This window comes from Canis lupus, chromosome 5, assembly GCF_048164855.1.
Source record: "Canis lupus baileyi chromosome 5, mCanLup2.hap1, whole genome shotgun sequence".
NCBI classification, from domain to species: domain Eukaryota; kingdom Metazoa; phylum Chordata; class Mammalia; order Carnivora; family Canidae; genus Canis; species Canis lupus.
Genome location: NC_132842.1, coordinates 10,344,564 through 10,365,105, shown reverse-complemented (window position 1 = coordinate 10,365,105; position 20,542 = coordinate 10,344,564). Strand labels below are relative to the sequence as shown.

Here is a 20,542-nt window from a genome sequence, read left to right as displayed (position 1 = left end):
CAAAACTCTGCTGAGCAAAGTCAGAAACCACAACAGGCACTGCTTTGATGCTTCAGAGCACCCAGAAGGAGCACTGTGGCAGTCCTGGAGTAAATGAGTGCTCTGGCTACTGAGTTGTCTCACAAGAGAAAGACAAAATATGTGATGAGATGGAAACATCTCTGGCAATAAAAGTTAGTGCCCAAAGAATTTATGATCAGCAACCAGTTCTCCAACACCTATGGATTAAAGTGTTTAACCTAACCATTCTCTTGATAAATAAAATATAGCTCCACTAAAAACCAAATTTCTAATATAACAGTGTTTTCTATGATCAGACCTTTAGAAACATTTTTAAAATGTGAGTAATTTATCCCTCTCTCACTAGTTTTATAGTAAGTTAAATGGCAATACTCTGGTTGGTGGTAGTTGTATAGAAATAAAAAGTTTTAAAATTAGATGTATAAGATATAAGCCTATATGGAATTAGAATCAAAAAATCAGTAAGTTCAGAAATCATGAGGACACTTATTTCAATACAAATTTAAATGGATAGAGTAAACAAAATAGTAGAGCTATTAAAATAATAGCTGAATTGACTAAAATAATTGATATGCAAACAAAAAGTTACTGTGCAAACAAAAGTATTAGAAACCTTGAAGAATAACAAAAATCTAAGCCGAGGGCCAAAATAACTCCAAGAGGATAAATAAAATAAAATAATAGGACATTTCCCAGAAATTACAATTTTTTAAAATGCAAATACAAAAATTTTACCTCCTGAAGAGAACTTGGAGAATTTTATTTTTTTAAAGACTTTATTTATTCAAGAGAGACACAGAGAGAGGCAGAGACACAGGCAGAGGGAGAAGCAGGCTCCCTGCAGGGAGCCCGATGCAGGACTTGATCTCGGGACCCCAGGATCACGCCCTGAGCCAAAGGCAGATGCTCAACCACTGAGCCACCCAGCCACCCTGAGCTAGGAGAATTTTAAACCTGAAATGTCATGACACTGCTATGACATGGTATTGAAATCACAAAAATATCATTGGTAGCAATGGTTATACTGAGATAGGCCTGCTAAGGAAAATCTCAGGCTTTAGAGTCAGAAAGATGTGAGGCCAAATACTAGGAAGGGTCCTGACTAGCTGTGTGACCCTCAAGTAGTTTACACAACTTCTCTGAGCTGCAGCTTCTCCATCTACAAAATGAGATCATACTTATCTAAGAAAGTTATTGTGAGGATTTAATGAGATACTATACCAAAAGCCATCAGCACAATGACTGGCTTGTGGTAAACCTGCCCTAAACAATGTCCATTGTAGATAACGATCATTTACTTCTCCATTCATCCAGAATCCATGGACAGAGCAGACCTATGGGGAAAAGTCTCCAACCTTGCTGGAGCTCTCCCAACACAGGCATTCAGAAACCATGGGGCCTGACCGCTAAGAGAACTTGTAGATGAAAGACGGCAGTAGAAATGATAGAACAACAAAAATGTTCTATCTAGGTCTCATACTTGACATCCACATAAACAATTATATAACCTAGCAGATGGCTGGGAGGAAAAACAAAAGTATAATAAAGCACACGGCAATCATCCTATCCTCTGCATATTCAAGTGCTTAGGGGCGCACTCAAAGCTGTAGGCTCTGATACCCTATAAAAGCCACAGCTGAAGTTCACAGCCAGTCCCAACGATGTCACGGAATTCTAACACTTTGCTTCCCACTGAGTGACTCCTATCTGTCCGGTATACAGGTGAGAAGGACAGTGGCAAGGGTGAGGCTTGCAGGATGGCCAGCATGGGCCCAGCAGCAGGTCACACTCACAACAGGGTCTGGAACCAGCCAACACGCTGCTTATCCCGGTCCGGCGATGCCTAGGTCAGAGCCACATCAGTAGGCCCAAGCGAGCAGTCATTCTCTTTCCCAGGCTTATGTTTTCCTCATTTATTGCCATCAACAATGCCAAAACTTTCCCAATCCTGAGACTGGCTTTTCCCCTGTGGGAACTACAGAGAAGCCCAAGTATGCAGGCAAGATAAAAGGGGGCTGAAGGTCCCCCTGAGTAAAGACTTTTCTAGTTTATTTCAGCAACCATTTATTGATTGCCTAATATGTGTCAGGGCCTGGAGATGAAAATAAGAATTCTCCTAACCCCACACGAAGTATGCACCAAACTGACATATACCAGGACTGGAAAAATCAGACAGAGTGTTGCCGCTCCGCTCATCCTGAGACACAAGCAACAAGGGGCGACGGCTCCATGTTCCCTCACAGGCTCTCCTTTAACTGCCTCTGAGGCCGTTAAGCTTTTCACATTTATTCAAACATAAACATGAGCATTTCCCCTTTAATGTCTTTTTCTCCCATAATAATCTGTACTCTAATTCAAAGAAATGCAATTTCATCGTTGGTTCACCAGGCTGATGTTTGAGAAAAGACCATGTGATGCAAACCATAATGACTAAGGAATATAATGAAGACTACACGGCAGATGATTTCAAGCAAGGCAGTCATTTACTCTAAAGAGCTTCCTCCTCTGATGAAAGGTTCTTAAAAATTAAGCTCTAACTGCAGCCGTGAACCTTTATGTGTCGGATGCGCGCCTGGGGCGGTGTCACCATCCTCATCATCAGTGAATCTGTGGCTCAGAAAGGACTTTGGCCACTCGGCAGAGGGGAAGGGAAAGGTCAGGCTGAAGGAGCCGAAGGGCACTGTAGCCACCACGACACGTTTATTATCTTTGCCGTGAAGTGTTGGTCTCGCCTTAACATGACCCACATGAACGGCCACACAGGAGGCCCTAAGCTACAGCTGAAACGGGTGGTTTAGCTCAGCGCCCAATGCCACACTACGGGACGATTCTGGTTTCACTCATGTTCTCAGTCAAAAGAGACTTTCCCAGGCAGCCTGGGTGGCTCAGCGGTTTAGCGCCTGCCTTTGGCCCAGGCCGTGAATCTGGAGACCCAGGATCGAGTCCCGCATCAGACTCCCTGCATGGAGCCTGCCTGTGTCTCTGCCTCTCTCTCTATCTCTCTGTCTCTCATGAATGAATAAATAAAATCTTTAAAAAAAAAGAGAGAGAGAGACTTTTCCTGGCCTCAACAAAGCCTGTCACCTTCCCCATCTACAGAGGGTCGCAGGATGCTGGACCTCCCACAAACAACAGAAGTTTCTGCAGGAAGAGAAGCCATTCCTATATAGAGGAGTAAACAGGAAACCAGCACTTGCAAAGCAGAGAGTGAAATATCTGTATAAGAAAAAAAAGAATTAAGTAGGCTTCGAATCTGTTTCAATCTAGACTCTGAGGGCACCTGGGTGGCTCAGTCAATTAAGCATCCAACTCTTGGTTTTGGCTCAGGTCATGATCTCAGGGTCGTGAGGTGGAGCTCTGCACTCAGCTCCGCACTCAGCAGGGAGTCTGCTGGAAGATTCTCTCTCTCCCTCTGGCCTCTCCCTCCATTCCTGCTTGCCCGCTCTCTTTCTCTCTCTTTCTCTCTCTCTCTCTAATAAATAAATCTATCTTTTTTTTTTTTTTACTCTAAACACATTTGGAGATGGAAAGATTAAATATATATTGCAAACAGGAAGAAAGCCTGTGAAACAAGAAAGTGATAACCCGAAATGGATGTAAGTCAGCAAAAGCTCTGCACGGAGCTGTATCTGTGTTACACCAGATAACTGTATCTGTGTTACACCAGATAACACACCTCTAGTCTTTCTGGGTGCTGTGCCATTTGGGAGACTAACAAAGATCTGGGATAAAGCTGATGTGCTAAAAGTACAATGAAAGCAGAGAAGGAAGGCAGGGGGCAGATGGTCATGACTGTCCATGTTGGGAACCAAGGGTAGAGGATGAGGACAGGAAGCACAGCGGAAACATGGGAGCCAACAAAGGATCCCCTGATTAGTTTCTCTAGACCCCATGTTTCTCTCCAGAAAGAAGCAGGCAAGATGTCAGAGAGATGAAGGTTGCCAGGAAAAAGTCCGTCTACTCTCAGACTTGGACATGGGGTCCTTGCCCTCCCAGGCCGGTCAGCTGGCCCTGCCTGGCTGCCTCATTCCACAGGGAGAAAGGGGACTTGGTATGAGAGGTAGCCTGGCACAGAAGAAGGAGAGTGGGGCCCATGTCACGCAGACATGGAACTTACTGGGTTTTCGTAAAATGTAAGGTGGACATAATTTCATGGTCTACCAAAATAAATACATGACATTATCACAGGTACTCCAGGGAAATAAAAACCCAGAAAAATAATAGGACTTCTGGTAAAGCCCCGGCATCAGTAATTAGGAGGTGACTTCACACTCCACGTGTGAGCAGACAGTAGAAGCTTTATGTTCTTTGGCAAGTCAACACTTTCCTTCAAAACGAAGTCTTTTTGTTTCTTTTTAAGAGTCATATGTTTTGTTTCCCAAGAGAAAATACAGACTGTCTCCCTTGCTCTGTTAGATAGCAATTTAATGTACCCATTCTCTACACCCACTACACCAACTATCCAAACGGGTTCTCTATTTTTCTAATACAACTATTTCTCGTACAAGGATTGATCTAAAAAAACATACACAAGAAAAAACAAAGCCAGTGTTTTTTCTCTGTAGGTAGTAATCAGGTGATTTGTTTGGTTAGTGGGTTTTTCTGTGTTTCTTTTTTTCCTTTCCAAAGGAAAAAAAAATTAAAAACTGGCTCAGTGTAAATGCCAAACCCTAAAAAGAAATAGGTACTTTTTAGACAAGAGGAAAATATCTCTGATGTGGGAAAGAGGGAGGTTTTTTTTAATGTGGATGAAACATTGTTCTTTTAAATGTTAATTAACAAGAGTCTCACTAATATGAGTCATAAAAAATTACTCACAAATTATTGTAGCAGAGTTTTGTGCCCCATGCAGGGGGGAAAAATGTCTTCTAGGATTGCAGATAAACACCAGAAATTAGTCATCTAGCACTTAAGTTCCCACCTACTGTGTGAAAGCCTAAACTGTAGAACATTTACCTTGTCAAAGATCTATTCAACGATCTTTGCATTTTATGATACAAATGAATTTCTAAGATCTTAAATCCACAGAAAATTAAAGATTTAAAAATTCAATTTATCAGGTTTGTTTCTCACTTGACTCTCCTGACTGATCCCCCACATGGTCCTGCTGGCACTTTTTGGATGGAACCAGCTCTGGATTGTGCTCACGCCTGCCTCATGTCTTGCTCCAATGCAATTGCCTCTCTGCCAACTCCTGTCTCTGCCGTTCAGCACCTCCCCTGCCCCCATGATCATTCCTTTAGTGTTGGTTTCCCTAGTATTTTTTGAAAGGGGCTTTTGTTACAGTACCTTGTCATAACATGCACATTTGAACTATTTTCTGAACTAGATTGTTCTTCAAAGACAGAAATTATGACTCTTCCTTCTGTGTCCCTCGAGGTGTCTAATATACAGCTCTGAGACCGACTCTACTCAATCGATGATTATTGATTGAGGGATGATGTCATGGGTTCCCTGCATTGACTTTGGGTGTATATATCCTGCTGTGGAGATAAAAGGTTCTCAGACAGGGCCTTTCTAATCCGAATAGTACTACAGTTGTTGTCTACACAGGTACAATCACATGAGCAATGTAGAAAAATGGTCCGTTAGTGCTTATCACATGAACTAACCTTTCCTTCAATTATTTTGACATTTCAGATAAAAGGGTCAGGGAAGAAACGTGGAAAAGGGGATAAATCTTAGACATCTTTAAAAACATTTTCAGGTTTCATCTCTATTAGGAAAGTTTATAAATAAACCAAAAATTGCCCAAAGAATCAAGAATTCCCAAAGAACTTTGCATCATCTGTGCATTCTGATTTTACTTCTGTAGTTACAAACAACAAAATATGTAGTAATCTGAAATTTTCTCTTATATGTATGTATAGACTCACTCTGTTACATTAAAAACACTTGAATTTCACTATAAGACTGTTGATTCTTCAAATCATTTTAGTCCCTTTCAGACCTAAACTGATTTCCTTACAATCCGAATGAAAATGTGTGTGTTTGGTAGTATCAAGTTTTCTCTCAATAAAAATCTCTTCTAAATAAAATGGGTGGCTCAGTGGTTGAGCTCCTGCCTTTGGCCCAGGGCGTGATCCTGGAGACTCAGGATCAAGTCCCATGTCGGGCTCCCTGCATGGAGCCTGCTTCTCCCTCTGTGTCTCTGCCTCTCTCTCTCTCTCTCTCTGTGTCTCTCATGAATAAATAAAATCTTTAAAAAAGAAAAAAAAGAATGACATGGGGCACTTAGTAACAGTGCAGATTTCTGGACTCCCTCTAGGTGGATGTGGGGCCAGGCCACATATGAGCATCTTCAACATGCTCACCAGGTATCTGTGACACAAGAAATCACAATTTTGAGAAATACTGATACACAAGAAGCACCTCACACACGTCTTTCTCCTCCTACATCTTCTCAGTACTGTCCTCTCTCGAGGTCTTTGGGCATTTCTGAAGAAAAGATGGACAATTAGACAATAAGATATTCAATCAAGCAAAAGCAGGAAAATCAAGATCTTACTCCAAACAAATTCTTAGGTTCTTATCAACATAAGAGCAACACCTATGCTCTCCATTTACACACCCACAACCAAATGAACAGAAACGTAACAGACAAAAGGAAGCTCAAATGCAGCTGCAAACAGTTCCCAATTTGTACACACACACATACACACATGCATATGCACACACATACATACACATATAGACAGCTACACATACACACACATACATACACACACCTACAGATTTACAAATATGTATATACACATACATACACACATATATACACATACTCACACACATGTACACACACTCACACACATAACACCTGCACATACATAGCTATACACCTTCAGACAAGCACATGCACAGTTACACACACCGAAACACATGCACATGCACATACATATACACACCTAAACACATGCACATACACACATGCACATATGCACACACAAACATGCATACACATACACACACATGTGTACACACACACAAATGGTTTAGTTCTCTGAGTACTTCCCAGCACAAAACCTAGTACACACATAAAATAGACATCCAACAAGCATTTGTTAAAAAGACCAACTAATTTTAGAACAGTAAGTCATAGGAAATTCATCCAATAGCTCAACAGGAAGATCCCAGGCTGGCCAAATAAGCCAGCTAAGTCCCACCAAACTGAACTGAAAAGCTTCAGTGGCATTGATTGTGAAAGAAGTAAAAGATGGGACACCTGGGTGGCTCAGCGGTTGAGCATCTGCCTTTAGCTCAGGTTGTGATCCCGGGGGTCCTGGGATCAGGTTCCGCATCAGGCTTCCTGTGAGGAGTCTGCTTCTCCCTCTGCCTATGTCTCTGCCTCTCTCTGTGTCTCTCATGAATAAATAAATAAAATCTTTAAAAAAAAAAAAGAGAGAAGTAAAAGAAAGTAATGTCAAATGCCTATCAGCAAATATGCCTCTAAATCATTGTTGTATTTCTTTTTACTTCTACCCACATGTGTGTGTGTATATATATATATATATATATGTATGAAATGTATGCATATATACAGATATATACAATCTATCTGTAGATTATATATAGATTATAAATTTGTATAATCTATTATTGTACAGTATATTGCATATAGGTTATACAGGTATATACCTTTTTTCCTTTTTGTTTGGCTTACCATAGATAAGTCCCAGGAACCAGTGTTAACAGCTAGTATAAATTAGTCCATATTTTTCTCCCCGAACATATCATCTCAATCAGACATATGCAAATACAGACACAGATATGCATACACATGCACACAGGGAAAGTTTTAGAATTTATATCATTTTCTCTATCTGTATTTCTTATTGAACAATACCACATGGACATCCCTACAAGGCATCTGGTATGCCTTCATTTCACTCTTTCTAATGGCTGCATGATATTCTAGGATATGGATTATCATAATTTATTCTATTACCTTGTTGATGGGCTTTCACTATGCTTCCTGGTTTTTGCTACTACCAACAATGCTATCCTAGAGATCCTTATACATATGCCTTATATGCTGATGATTTTGTTCATACAGCAGAGATTTTCAAGAGTAGAACTACTGGGTTAAAGAGTATATGTATTTTTAAGTTTTAACAGTTATCGCTAGATAGCTTTTTTTTTTTAAGGCAGTAACATTTCACATTTCCCAAACGGCTATCGTTTTAATCAAGATAAAATAACATTATGCTTAGTAGGCAGGGAATCCATAATCTTTCTGGGGCAATCCTCTAGTCTCTGCTGAATCTCTAAACTCAGCCAGTACTCTTCTTCCCACTGGCCAATCCGGCCACTCCCCCTAAAGCTTGGGACTCCAATGGCCTTCACTCTCCCATGAACTCCCTGTAATTATATTCTAAAATTGACATATTTTTGCCTTTGTACCTTTTTCAAAGGAGAAGTTCAATGGCTCATTAAATTTCCAAAGGGGCCTCCGACCCAAAAAGGGTTAGGTGCCACTCCTCTGGAGTCTGAAGGATAACAAGAGGGTTGGATATGGCTGATGACATGATTTAATTCTCTTGATGACAACCGAAAAAAAGTGGATTTTTTTTAAGATTTTATTTATTCATGAGAGATAGAGAGAGAGAGAGAGGCAAAGACACAGGCAGAGGGAGAAACAGGGAGCCTGACGTGGGACTCGATCCTGGGTCTCCAGGATCAGGCCCTGGGCTAAAGGTGGCACTAAACCGCTGAGCCACCCGGGCTGCCCAAAAGTGGATTTTATTAGAGAACGTTTCCAGTGTCCATGAGGCAATCAAAAACATTTTTCATCCACATCATTTTAAGAAGAAGCAAGCTCTACAAAAAGTTTAAGAAACAGTATGGGTGTTTTTTAAAAGGAGGTGGGAGGTATATGGGTGCTGGGAAACAGAAAACAGAGACAACTATTTCCAAAACCAGATAAAAGGTCAATTTCTTTTCCAATATATTGTTTCTCAGACCAGGTGGCATTTGATCCATGTAAGGGACAATCATTCTGGGCTTTCATTCAAAAAAGGAGTAAGCATTTCCATACAGTGAGAAGAGAAAGCTAAATGCTGCCCAGAAAAAAAATAAGAATTGACAGAAATTGGGAGAAGATCTTTTGAGGAGATCCAATAAACCCCCTAGGCCAAGAGTTGTGTCTTTTCCTATGTTACTTCTCTTCCCTCACTGAGGCTGCTTCTCTCTGCACATCCTCACCCTGAGGGCACGGTATTCCATAAGAAGAGATTCAACCAGTAAGTAACTGAAGCAGTTTCGTATGAAATTAAATTAAGGGAAATATGGTTAAGTCATTCAATGACATTTTTTTGCTAATAAAGTTTTGAAATCAAGAATATCACGATTTTTCTTACTTTGTGGTTAATGGCAAGAAAGAATTAGAAAGGCATCTGTCTACCTCTCAAGGAAGTGTCTAATTCTTCATTCTTTTTTTTTTTAAAGATTTATTTACTTTAGAGAAAGGGGGAAGGGGGAGCAGAGGGAGAGGAAGAATCTTAAGCAGACTCCGCACTGAATGAGGAACCCAATTTGGTGCTCAATCTCATGACCCAGAGATGATGATCTGAGTGGAAACCAAGAGTCAGACACTGAACTGACAGGGCCACCTAGGCACCCCTAATTCTTCATTCTTATCAACTCCTAATTTTCATGAAATGACTTTGCATTGTTCCTGCTTCATTTCATGCATTATCACTCTTATCAAATGGTATAATATAATCCTGACAATTGCTTAGCACAGTTATTAGATAATCACCACTAAATTAATAAATCTCTGGCTTCTAGTTTAAAATCTAAGACAAGCTGGAGGGTATTATGCTGAGTGAAGTAAGTCAATCGGAGAAGGACAAACATTATATGTTCTCATTCACTTGGGGAATATAAATAATAGTGAAAGGGAATATAAGGGAAGGGAGAAGAAATGTGTGGGAAATATCAGAAAGGGAGACAGAACGTAAAGACTGCTAACTCTGGGAAATGAACTAGGGTTGGTAGAAGGGGAGGAGGGCGGGGGGTGGGAGTGAATGGGTGACGGGCACTGGGGGTTATTCTGTATGTTGGTAAATTGAACACCAATAAAAAATAAATTTAAAAAAAATCCTAAACAAGTAACAAAGATGAAACAGGCATTAAAGGGCAGCCCAGGTGACACAGCGGTTTAGTGCCACCTTCATCCCAGGGCCTGATCCTAGAGACCTGGGATCAAGTCCCACGTCAGGCTCCCTACATGGAGCCTGCTTCTTCCTCTGCCTGTGTCTCTGCTTCTCTTTGTGTCTCTCATGAATAAATAAATTTTAAAAATCTTTAAAAAAAAAAACAGGCACTGAAAAAAAATTAATTAATAAACTATTGATCAAAAAGGGTAAAGCTCTGTGTTTCTGCTTGTTACACTGCAGGACGAGTGGTCTGTTCTCTGGAACAGGCCATATTTTGAAAAAGATCTCATTACCTCACTTTCAGAAATAATACTATCTCTGTTAGACTTTTTCATTTTTGCTCTTTCTGAAAACATATGGAATGACGAAAAGACACAGGAACCACAAAGCTAATTTACATGATATGGGAACTCAGATTGTGATGGTGTGGCTCTTTCAGTGCCCGGCAGTGAATTAAATCAGACTTAGCCATTGATAACAAAGAAAAAACACTTCATGATTTCTCAGCCTTTCAGAATTTCAAAGAGGCTATTTTCTGAACATTGTCTTTCCAAGTTAGCTTTATTATATATGTGTGTGTGTATATATATGTATATATGTATAAGTATATATGCATATTATATACATATATAAATTATATAAAAATTTTTTTAAAATAAATAAATTATATAAATACATGCATAATGTATATGCATGCATACACAAACATAAATGCAATATACATTTTATACGTATTATATATAGTAATGTATATAGTATATACACAAATCCAAGACTTTGAGGAGTGTCCCTATAGAGAGTAAAATATTCTCAAATAAAAATTTCAGAGCCTTGGCAATTATCTAATCCCAAGGAAATCTTGTTAAGTAAGTATATGTGCAATAGCAGAAAATAGTTAAGATTTATTTTAGTTTTAATTTTAATAATTTAGAAGCATTATAGCTATTCCAGAGATAAAGAAAAAAGACTATAATGGCTCTAAGACTGGTTGTTTAAAAATAGGTTAGGATCCTTGGCTTCACTATCCTCCACTTCTTCAGTTTAAGTAAGAATGTGAAATTTGGTATATTTAGTTGTTTGGTGTCTAAAACTACTGTGTGCCTGGGAAGCTAAATCTGTAGCTGGAGATGCTTGTTAGATTTCCCTTAGTAGATATTTGCAGATTATAGATTCCCTTGAAGTAAAAACAATTCCACATAAATGGAAACTCAGTGTGTCTGTCAAAAAGAAGCCAGAACTTCCCTTCCAGTCAGGATCAAATTTGTGTTAACTTAATTTCTGACTTACCATCATCTTGATCCTTGACTTCAGCAAAAATCAAGAGAAGGCAGGGAGGGGTGAAGGAACAGAGGAAATTCTAATTGTTCTCTTCAGACATTTTGAGATGAGAAACACTCCATTAAGAGAGTACAATCAATATTCTTGGAAGCCCAAGTAGAGTTTTCATTTGAGAATACAACACAGTGATTATTCCAAATAGCAGCTTTTTAAAAGAATGAAGCCAACAGAGCCATCCTTCTGCACAGCATTTCCTAGGCCAGTTTCCATCTTTATTATCCCAGTGGGCAGTCCCTCCGAAGTAAGTGGAAGCTATAAGCAAAGTTCTGAGACAAAGCGGAATGATAATTAAGCCAAATAATTTTTGCTAAAAGAAAATACAAGTACTTTATGAGAGTCAAAACATTAGTTGCGCTAATAAAGTCTACTGTGTGGCTGCTGGCTGCCGTCAAGGTGTTTTCTGAATACAATATTGCACAACTGATTTGGTTCTGTTGTCTGATTCCTTGATGAAGCAGTGATTTCAGAGACGCGTCCTTCATTCAAAAATACATTATTAGGGAAAAAAAACAGTACGAATCAATTAAGAGTACTGAGAAATATTCAATTGCATGAAGTTACTAATTGAATAAAATGGGACTGCTTTAGATGAGCTTCTCTGTACTGAGCAGCACCATCTTTTACCCTGGAGCCACTGCTTGAACCAACTCAAGGTTGTATGCCTCAGCAGAACAAACTGCTTCAAGAAAGGACAAGGGGAGGTGAAAAAAACAACACTGTAGTGAGAAAACACTAACTTTTAAAGTCCAAAAGCTATCACATAATCAAAGGCATTCAAGAAAACAATTTAAAACAAGGAAGTGTAAAGGAAGTGAGCTAAAATAATTAAAACACTTCTAGAAGTATACTAATATGTACAGTTATTCTAGATGCTTCTACACAGGAAATTTGAGACGTAGAACCAAAGATGAGAGTAGCTTCTATCAATGGATGGATATTATGACTGTGGCTATTTTTGTCCTCTGCTATTTTTGAACATGTTTAGTGCAAAAGTAGGCATATCTTCTGATGTGAAGCTGATTTGCCCATCAACTTCCTCAGACCTGCAGCCAATATCTGAGATTAGTCTGAAGAATAGGCTTTTAAAGGAATAGTTCAAATGAAAGGAAAGGTCTGACAATTATTATTTTGGCAGACAAAAAAAAAAAGAATAGCAATTCCTTTTCTTTAAAGTTCTTTTAATCTTTGCTAACCTGAGATGTTACCACAAAACATTTTCGTACTACAGTGAGGAACTTTATACCTGGAAGGAATTCTCAAAATCACCTGGTACAACCCGTTATTTTGTGTCCTAAAAAGATCAAAGGCCAATGGCACCCAAAGTCACAGAGGCAGGACTCGAACCCCAATCTCTCAAAGGGCAGCAACTTAAATGTCCATTTCCTGCAGCTGTTCTGCTATTCCTCACAAGTCCCCATCACACCTAAGTGAAAGGAACTAATTTTAGTCTCAGCCGTTAAAGCAAATCCATTCAATGATTTAAACAAGTTGGGGATGGGACACCCAGGTGGCTCAGCATTTAGCGCCACCTTCAGCCCAGGGCGTGATCCTGGAGACCCCGGATCGAGTCCCACATCGGGCTTCCTGCATGGAGCCTGCTTCTCCCTCTGCCTGTGTCTCTGCCTCTCTCTCTGTCTCTGTCTCTCATGAATAAATAAATAGAATCTTTAAAAATAAATAAGTAAATAAACAGTTAGGTGTATTCAGATCTCCTCGTGCTTCCTGTCTCGGCTCCAATATGGCACCTAAGTGTGTGTGAGCCGGGAGGGCTTCAGTGACTTCTGGATGAAGGAAGAGGGAAGCCTTGAATTCACGTTCACATTCACTCATTCTTTCCTCTAATCTGGCGTCAGTGGCATCTCCTTGTCTTGCCGATGACGAGCGTCTGCTGCCTGAGGCTGTGGCTGGTGGCCTCATGGTGTAGTCTCCCCTTGGCTCAGAAAAAGCCTGCCAGTATCACCTGCCAAATCTGTCCTTCCTCGTGGAGGTCTTACGACCACTCCCCACCGGCAGAAGCCACCCCTGGCGACAGGGACGCATTGTTCCCCAGCAAGGACCCCTGCAAGGACCGTTGGCATTCCTCTGCAAGGCGCGCTGGGACTTCCATCACCTTCCACGCCACATGAGAGACTGAGACACTAGGAAACAAAATTCAGCTTCTCTCCATGTCCACACGCTGTGGAGGCCCCCTGTCCTGGTGGGAAGAAGTCAGAAGTGTGTCTTGTGGGGTGGACCCCTCTGCTTCTTCCTCTCCTCCACCTCCCCATCTTCCCTCTCAGAGACTTCAGTCAGAAGAGAAAGGGAGGTCATGTTTCAGACTGATTTTTCTGCCTTCTTCCTACAATATCCACCATGGCCAAAAGAGAATAGACAGGCTCTACATGGGACCATAGTTTACCCTTCTCAAAGTGAGGTTTACACTTCGTCTTTCTCTAGAGCCATAAATGTGAGGTGGTATTGGCAGAACACAATTTATAGAAGAGAAAGATGAAAAGCACATTTACTGAATGGTGTAAAAATATTCTCTTCATCATAGCTGTTATAGTCATGATCCCAGAGCCACAAAATTGATAGGCAACATACTCAAATGCCTAATTAAAGGACCAGTAATCTGATTCCGGCCCACAGAATAAGAACAAATAAGTTGTAGGCTGGCCACCCAAAGTACAGCACTCCCATCCTCCCCCGTGAGCTGTGGGAGTGCTGGAAAGCGAGATGAGATGAGCCAGGAAGGCACCAAATAACCAGTATGCTGGGACTCCAAGACCAGATGGAAAGAATATGGGTCACTTCCGGAGGCTGAGGAGTAGGAGGCCAGGCCTCCATGATGAAAAGCTCTAAAACCCCATCATGACACAGCAAATCAAAACATCTTGGTTATTTCGCTGTCTGTCACAACTGACGTTTTTGTCCCTTACATCATTTTATCCAGAAGCAAAATAGAAAAACAATCTGACTTATGGGGAATCGTGAGGGTTAGAGTTAACATCTGCACAGCATGCTATGTTCCCTGGAAGAAATGTGCCATATCAAGTGAATTAATATTTCTTCTTTGAAGTTCTTACTCACATTCATCCCTTCTTATATGTGAAACATAATCTCTCATCATTTTCACTGCCTCAAAACCCTGCTAAGAAACATGCCGAAGCTTCTCTCTATGAACTTTTACCTTCACATGCACGAGAAAGTGCTTATTGCAGAAAGCAAAAAGCATCGCCATAAGATCAGAATGATGCAAAATCAGAAGATGGGAACTATATATAAAGCTGCCAAAATTGGGTTCAAAGAAAAGAGAAAATAATAAGGCACGTATGGAAGGCTTCTCACCCAAGATCAGCAGAATATGAGAATTACCAACAAAAACTATGTGGAGATAGTTTTAGAAGGCTGAGGTTGTTGGATCAGATAAGGAAGAGGACCCAGGGAAGAAAAAGGAAAGTCAGCCAAGTTCAGGAAGTGGAAACCAAAAAACTGATAGGCATTTAGAAATGGGACACACAGCCAGGCTGGAAGCAGCAGGCCCGACCGAGATCCCATTATGTATTTGTCTGCAGAAAAGTACTCAAGCCCCCTGAAACTCCCTGAAAATGTTTTAGGACATAATTAAAATATACACAAGCCATCCCCACAGATCTTATCGCTGTTGCAATTTTACCTACTTTTATTAATTTTTTTATTACCATCCTCTCCCCAACTAAACCACAAATCCCCAGAGAGTGGACTTACCTGGGGTTGTCTCACTACACTGTCCCCAGTGTGGCCTGAGATTGGTGCCCTGTGGCAAATGACATTTAGGTCAGATTTAGGGCTGGGTGGGGGCCCTCAGGATGGGATCTGAAGCACACAGAGGATGCTATCCAAGTATCTCCCCATCTGTCAACAATTCCCCAGTTTGACTTTCTTTGCTTTGAAGGAAGTCAGTCTTCAATGACCTGCTGTTAAAATGCAACTACCACCCGAGAGGGCTCTGCTTTAGGTAGGTAGTTAACACCTCACGGGATGGTTAGATGGCAGACGATGAGAGAAAACCCCTCCGGAAAAGCAACCATAGAATGAGGAGGTACAGAAAGGTGCCAGGGGCAAACGGAGAAAGAGAAAACATGCCACAGCACGACTTCCTTGAGCTTCCAGAGGCTTATATTAAACACGTGTCTTCATTTCCCCCACAAAGCCATCTAACTATTATGTTTCCTATTAAAAAAAACACGTTCCCTTCTCACCCTTCCTGCTATCATATATTGTATTCCCTCTGAGCCATGTGTTTTATGCTTCCACAGAGACACGGAAGATTAAAAAAGAATTGGCGCAGATTATGAAACGAAGACTCAAAGGTTGCAGGATGATTTGTATTCTCTCCATAATCATTTTCAATCTTTCATCTTATCAGCACTCATAAATTACACACACTCCATTTAAGAACACAGTGAGCCCCAAATCTCTATTATTTTCAGCATGATTGCAAACAGCTAAGCCAATCACATAAACAACTAAGTGGGGATGTAGTGCCTCGCAGGACTCTGCCCTCCAGAGGGCCAGGGTTTCCTAAGACACCCGCCCCCGGCCCTGGGAGCAGGGAGGCGAGAAGCAGGCGGGCAACAGGGGTCTGATAACAGGGGTCTGGCTGGCCCTCGTATCCACCACTCTGGCCCCACTTAGTTCTCTTTCTACAGGGTCTTCCCCTCATGGTGCTATGCAGAACCTTTTCCAACAGCTTTAAGAAGTCTGCTTCTGGATAAAATAATGTAAGGGACAAAAACATCAAAACATCTGCCCCTTTCCTTCCAGAGAGAGTATGCTACACAGCCTGAAATAGGAAATGTTTGCTATGACATAATATTAAAGTAATACACAGAGAACATTTTTCTCCTAAGGGGCTTCTCATATCACCCAAGTGTTTCAACTTTAGTGATTCCCAGGCTTATAAAGTGTTCACATTCCTGTTTAGTTTATAAAGCAGGGATTTGGAACTCCGGGCTCACTTTCCTACAGAAAGAGGATACTATGCCAGCCCCAAATTTGCAGCAGTGACAGCCTGATGCCCCACAGGTGAAGTCTAATGTTACTAAGACCGCTACGAGTAGAGTTTTACTTTTGCTCCTTGTAGAGTGGGCTACTGTGGGCCAGTGGGAGCACCAAACCATTTACACCATTTCTATGAAGCAGTCACTCTTGTGATATGGGATGAAAGGAGAGTGACAACAGCAGTGCTTCTCCTTCTCACTCTCCCGCTCCAGCTCAACTGCCCACTGCCAGGACAGTTCCTGTCCTCCACAGTCGGTGGCTGGCCAAGCAGGCATGCACCTGCTGTCTGCAAGCGGGAGAATGCCTGGGAACCACTGCCTACCACCAGCTCTAAAAAACTAACTCATGGTTTGCTTGTTTATTCTCCAATATTTCTCACCATTTTATTAGGACAATCTGGCACCTAATACAAATCCCAAAAAAGCTTGAGAGACTTTAACACTTAGGGGGAAAAAATGCTGGCAGTGTTTACAACCCTCTCAAAAAGACAGGGGAAAAAAGATAAAGGAAGAAAAAGGAGAACATTACAGTGCGTATTTATAAATAACTTTTTAGGTTGAACCAAATTTTAGTTTTTGTCTTTCCTTCATTTTGGCTCATTTGATAAGCTAATGAACTGAAAGAAAGGAACTAGTTTTAACCAAACTGCTAAAAGAGGATTTCAGAATCTCCAAATGTATGAGCAGATTTGACTCTTTTAGTATGGCAAATTATTACAAACAACTAATTAAAATGTTAATAGTCAATTTTCCACCAAAACTTTTGGGCTATTCAGATTTCTTGATGTCAAAACTCTAAGTTACTGCTCTGCCACAGAACCAAGTCCTTAATAGGTTAAAATTAAATCAATTGTCATGAATGAATATTACCACTTGGGTAGATACCTTTCTATGCCTTTGCAAAAACAGAAATGCTCTTATAGAAGTGTTTTCATCTGTCACCCAGAAAAATACTACTGCTGATAATGAGGAGGAGGAGGAGGTAGAAGAGGACTTCTTCCTATGAATGACTTTTGTACTTTATGCAAAATTCTACTTTGCATATGCTGCACTCCCCTCCTGTACTACAACTATTTGCTTATGGATCTCCCTTTCCAGGTGCCTTCTGAGTGAAGGGACCAGAGCACAGGTTAAGAGTGTGGGTAATGGGGGTTGGCAGACATCACCATGGACTGGGTTCTATTCCAAGCCCAACTCCTTACTAAATTTGCAAGGACAAGTAATCTAAAGTCCCTAAAGTTTGAGTGCTTCATTTAAATAGGGATAATGGCGCCTGGGTGACTCAGTCGGTTAAGCATCTACCTTCAGCTCAGGTCGTGATTGCAGGGTCCTGGGATCGAGCCCCGTGTCAGGCTTCCTGCCCAGTGGGGAATCTGCTCTTCCTTCTCCCCATCCCCCAACTTGTGTTCACTCCCTCTCCCCTGCCAATAAATAAATAAAATCTTTTAAAAATAAAGAGGAATAATAATCATAAATGTGTGTCTCACAGGGCTGTTTGAGATTAAAAGAAACAATGCATGTAAAATCCTATGCCCAGAATATAGCAAGATGGATGATGATGACACCTTCATACCCCCAATGCCCTGCACAATTCATTGCAATAGTACATAGTCAATACATGTTTCTCGAATTGAGTTGAATTTCTCCATACTATTTATCTGAAGAAGTCCTACATTTCTTTCTAGAGATGACATTATACCAAAATCTGAAGAAGCATCTACTGCCTTCACCTGACCACTGCTTGGAGACTCCAGAGCACTTTGTGTGGTCCTCCATCAGCTCTGGCCCCACCAGCCTATCTGAAGCTTGCAGGTTGCCCCATGACAGCGAATAAAATCAGCCTTTTGTGAAACAGTGAGTTCCTTCTCTTTGCATTTCCAGAGTCAGGCATGTGGTAGGAAAACAGTAAATGCTTGTTCCTGGGCCCAGCTCAAGGCACCTGTCACCACTAATTTGAACCCAAAGGGAGCAATGTGCCTTCCAAGGAAGGAGACAAGTGTTTAAATCCAATCTTATCTCAACCTTCAAGGCTCCACTCAAATCCACCTCTAGCAGGTACCACTGACCAGTCCAACCTACATTCATCCCTCCCCTTGGGAATCCTTATCATAAATTAAAGATAGCCATCAGGAAGCAGGGTGGGGGAGGTAAGATTATGTTAGTCCTGTTTCCTCACACATCCTGTGAGCTCTTTGAAGGGAAAATTAATTAATTATGAATTCTTTTGCACAGAACAAGGACATGTCATAGGCAGGAAACAAATATTTGATTGCTTGATTTAGTTCTGTTTTCCAATGTGCTCGAAGTACTTCTCCAGAATTATCTAATTAATCCTAACTTGATGAGAAGAAAGGCATATTGGATCTGCACAGACTGGAGCCAAGTCCTGGCACCCTCCACAGTGTGAATGAGCAGGGGTGTCTTGCCGGCTCTGCAACACTGCCTCTCTTTGGCCAGCACTCAATTTTTTGAACTAATGGCTTAGCACACAAGAATTAGCATTTTACAAAACCAAAAACTAACTGCCAACCAAGTCTTCGTGGTGTTGTTAACCGGCAGCAACCTCTATTTTGAGTTCTACTTGCTCCAACTAAATGGATTGAGAAGGGGCCCCGAGACCCCGAGAAAGGGTGGCAGGAACCACAACGTCCCCTGTGAACACATAACCTTGCAGAGACGTCATTAGATCCGCTACAGCTGACAGCTAACGGCCCTCATTTAGAATAGCCACAACTGGCATTTTCACAGCGTATTAGCCAGGTTCCTCTTTGCTTTGCAAATTCTGCAATTCTCCTTTTCTTGTATCAAGGATTCTCAGGGGCCATACTAAAAATAAGAAGCCTTCACAGCCATATATCTGTTAACTTTCAAAATGCTTTCACAACTCACCACCTCTTTGATACCTGCCACCACCCAGGACAGGTAGACAAGACAGACGGTCTCACTTGATGTAAGCACAGAAAACCAGAGTGGCTGGCCCCAGGTGCCAGCCAATGAGCAGCAGAAGGACCACGACTCAGCCTACCCTCCCTGCTCCTTGGCGTTGTTTTACTGCAAGGTTGACCAACAGGCTGCCATGTTGTTCACCATCTTCCCACAGTGGGGCAGGCAAGATAATGTCTCTGAAAGGGAGTGCCTGTGTTTCTTCAGAGATGGGGTGTCCCTGCAGAAAATACTGCCACTTGAATCCCTCATCTTAACCAGTGTGTTTCACCATATTGAAGGCAGGTTTGCATCCAAAATGGTTGAGTGGGAGCCAATTGTGGTGTTCTAATCTTTGTTCATGCTGTCAGTGTGACATATGAAAGAAATATGAATAAAGTGACAGGATGAAAACAAAGCTAGTGGCTGGTGTGAGATACACAGACAGGGTGTTAGCCCCACACGCACTGCAACTGGGTCAAGTTAACACCTCTTCTTTCCCCTACATATGCGGTGTGGAAAAGCTATTTATAAAATGTTTTTAAATATTTAGGACCAAATAAATCAATATTGTTGGGAAACACTTACTCTGACCAGAACTCATTTAGTTGCCCTAGTCCCGTGTGAATAACAGAACCGGAAATATCAGGATGATCCAAAACCAGGAATTAAACAGATGTTCAGTGCTTTCACCGGGATGCCCTTCCGGGCCAGCCTTTCGTCCCCAAACCAGCCAGTGACCGGGTGTAAACAGAACAACAATGAAATCTCAGAAGAGTGGCCTTGTGACTACTAGTTAGTACCGATATAATAAAGATAGGCTTTTGCAAAGTTACCTGACTCTGCAATTCACTTTGCTGTTTCAGGCGAAGATTTTCAGGTGTGTCTGCCACCGTCGTGAAGGACTGCTTTGGGTAGTGTCTGTGGAGAAATTTTTTAAAAGAGCATAATTAAAACATCATGTTGCAAAGCAATGCTTTAATACCAATTGCTTTATCCTTCCCTCCCATCACAGTGCAGAGAGGTGTCTCTCCCCGTGGCTAAGGGCATCTCTGGATCATTATTCTGGGTCCCCTCTCCTCC

At 41.3% G+C, this 20,542-nt stretch overlaps 1 protein-coding gene across 2 annotated transcripts in view; it reads right to left on the bottom strand.

Moving 5' to 3' along the window:
* The window catches only part of NEBL (nebulette), a 341,680-nt gene that overhangs the window by 201,874 nt on the left and 119,264 nt on the right, over positions 1-20,542 (bottom strand). For both annotated transcript variants that reach the window (XM_072825449.1, XM_072825451.1), the window contains exon 3: positions 20,296-20,380. In XM_072825449.1, the coding sequence (XP_072681550.1) occupies positions 20,296-20,380 (85 nt within the window). The remainder of the gene's footprint in view (positions 1-20,295; positions 20,381-20,542) is intronic.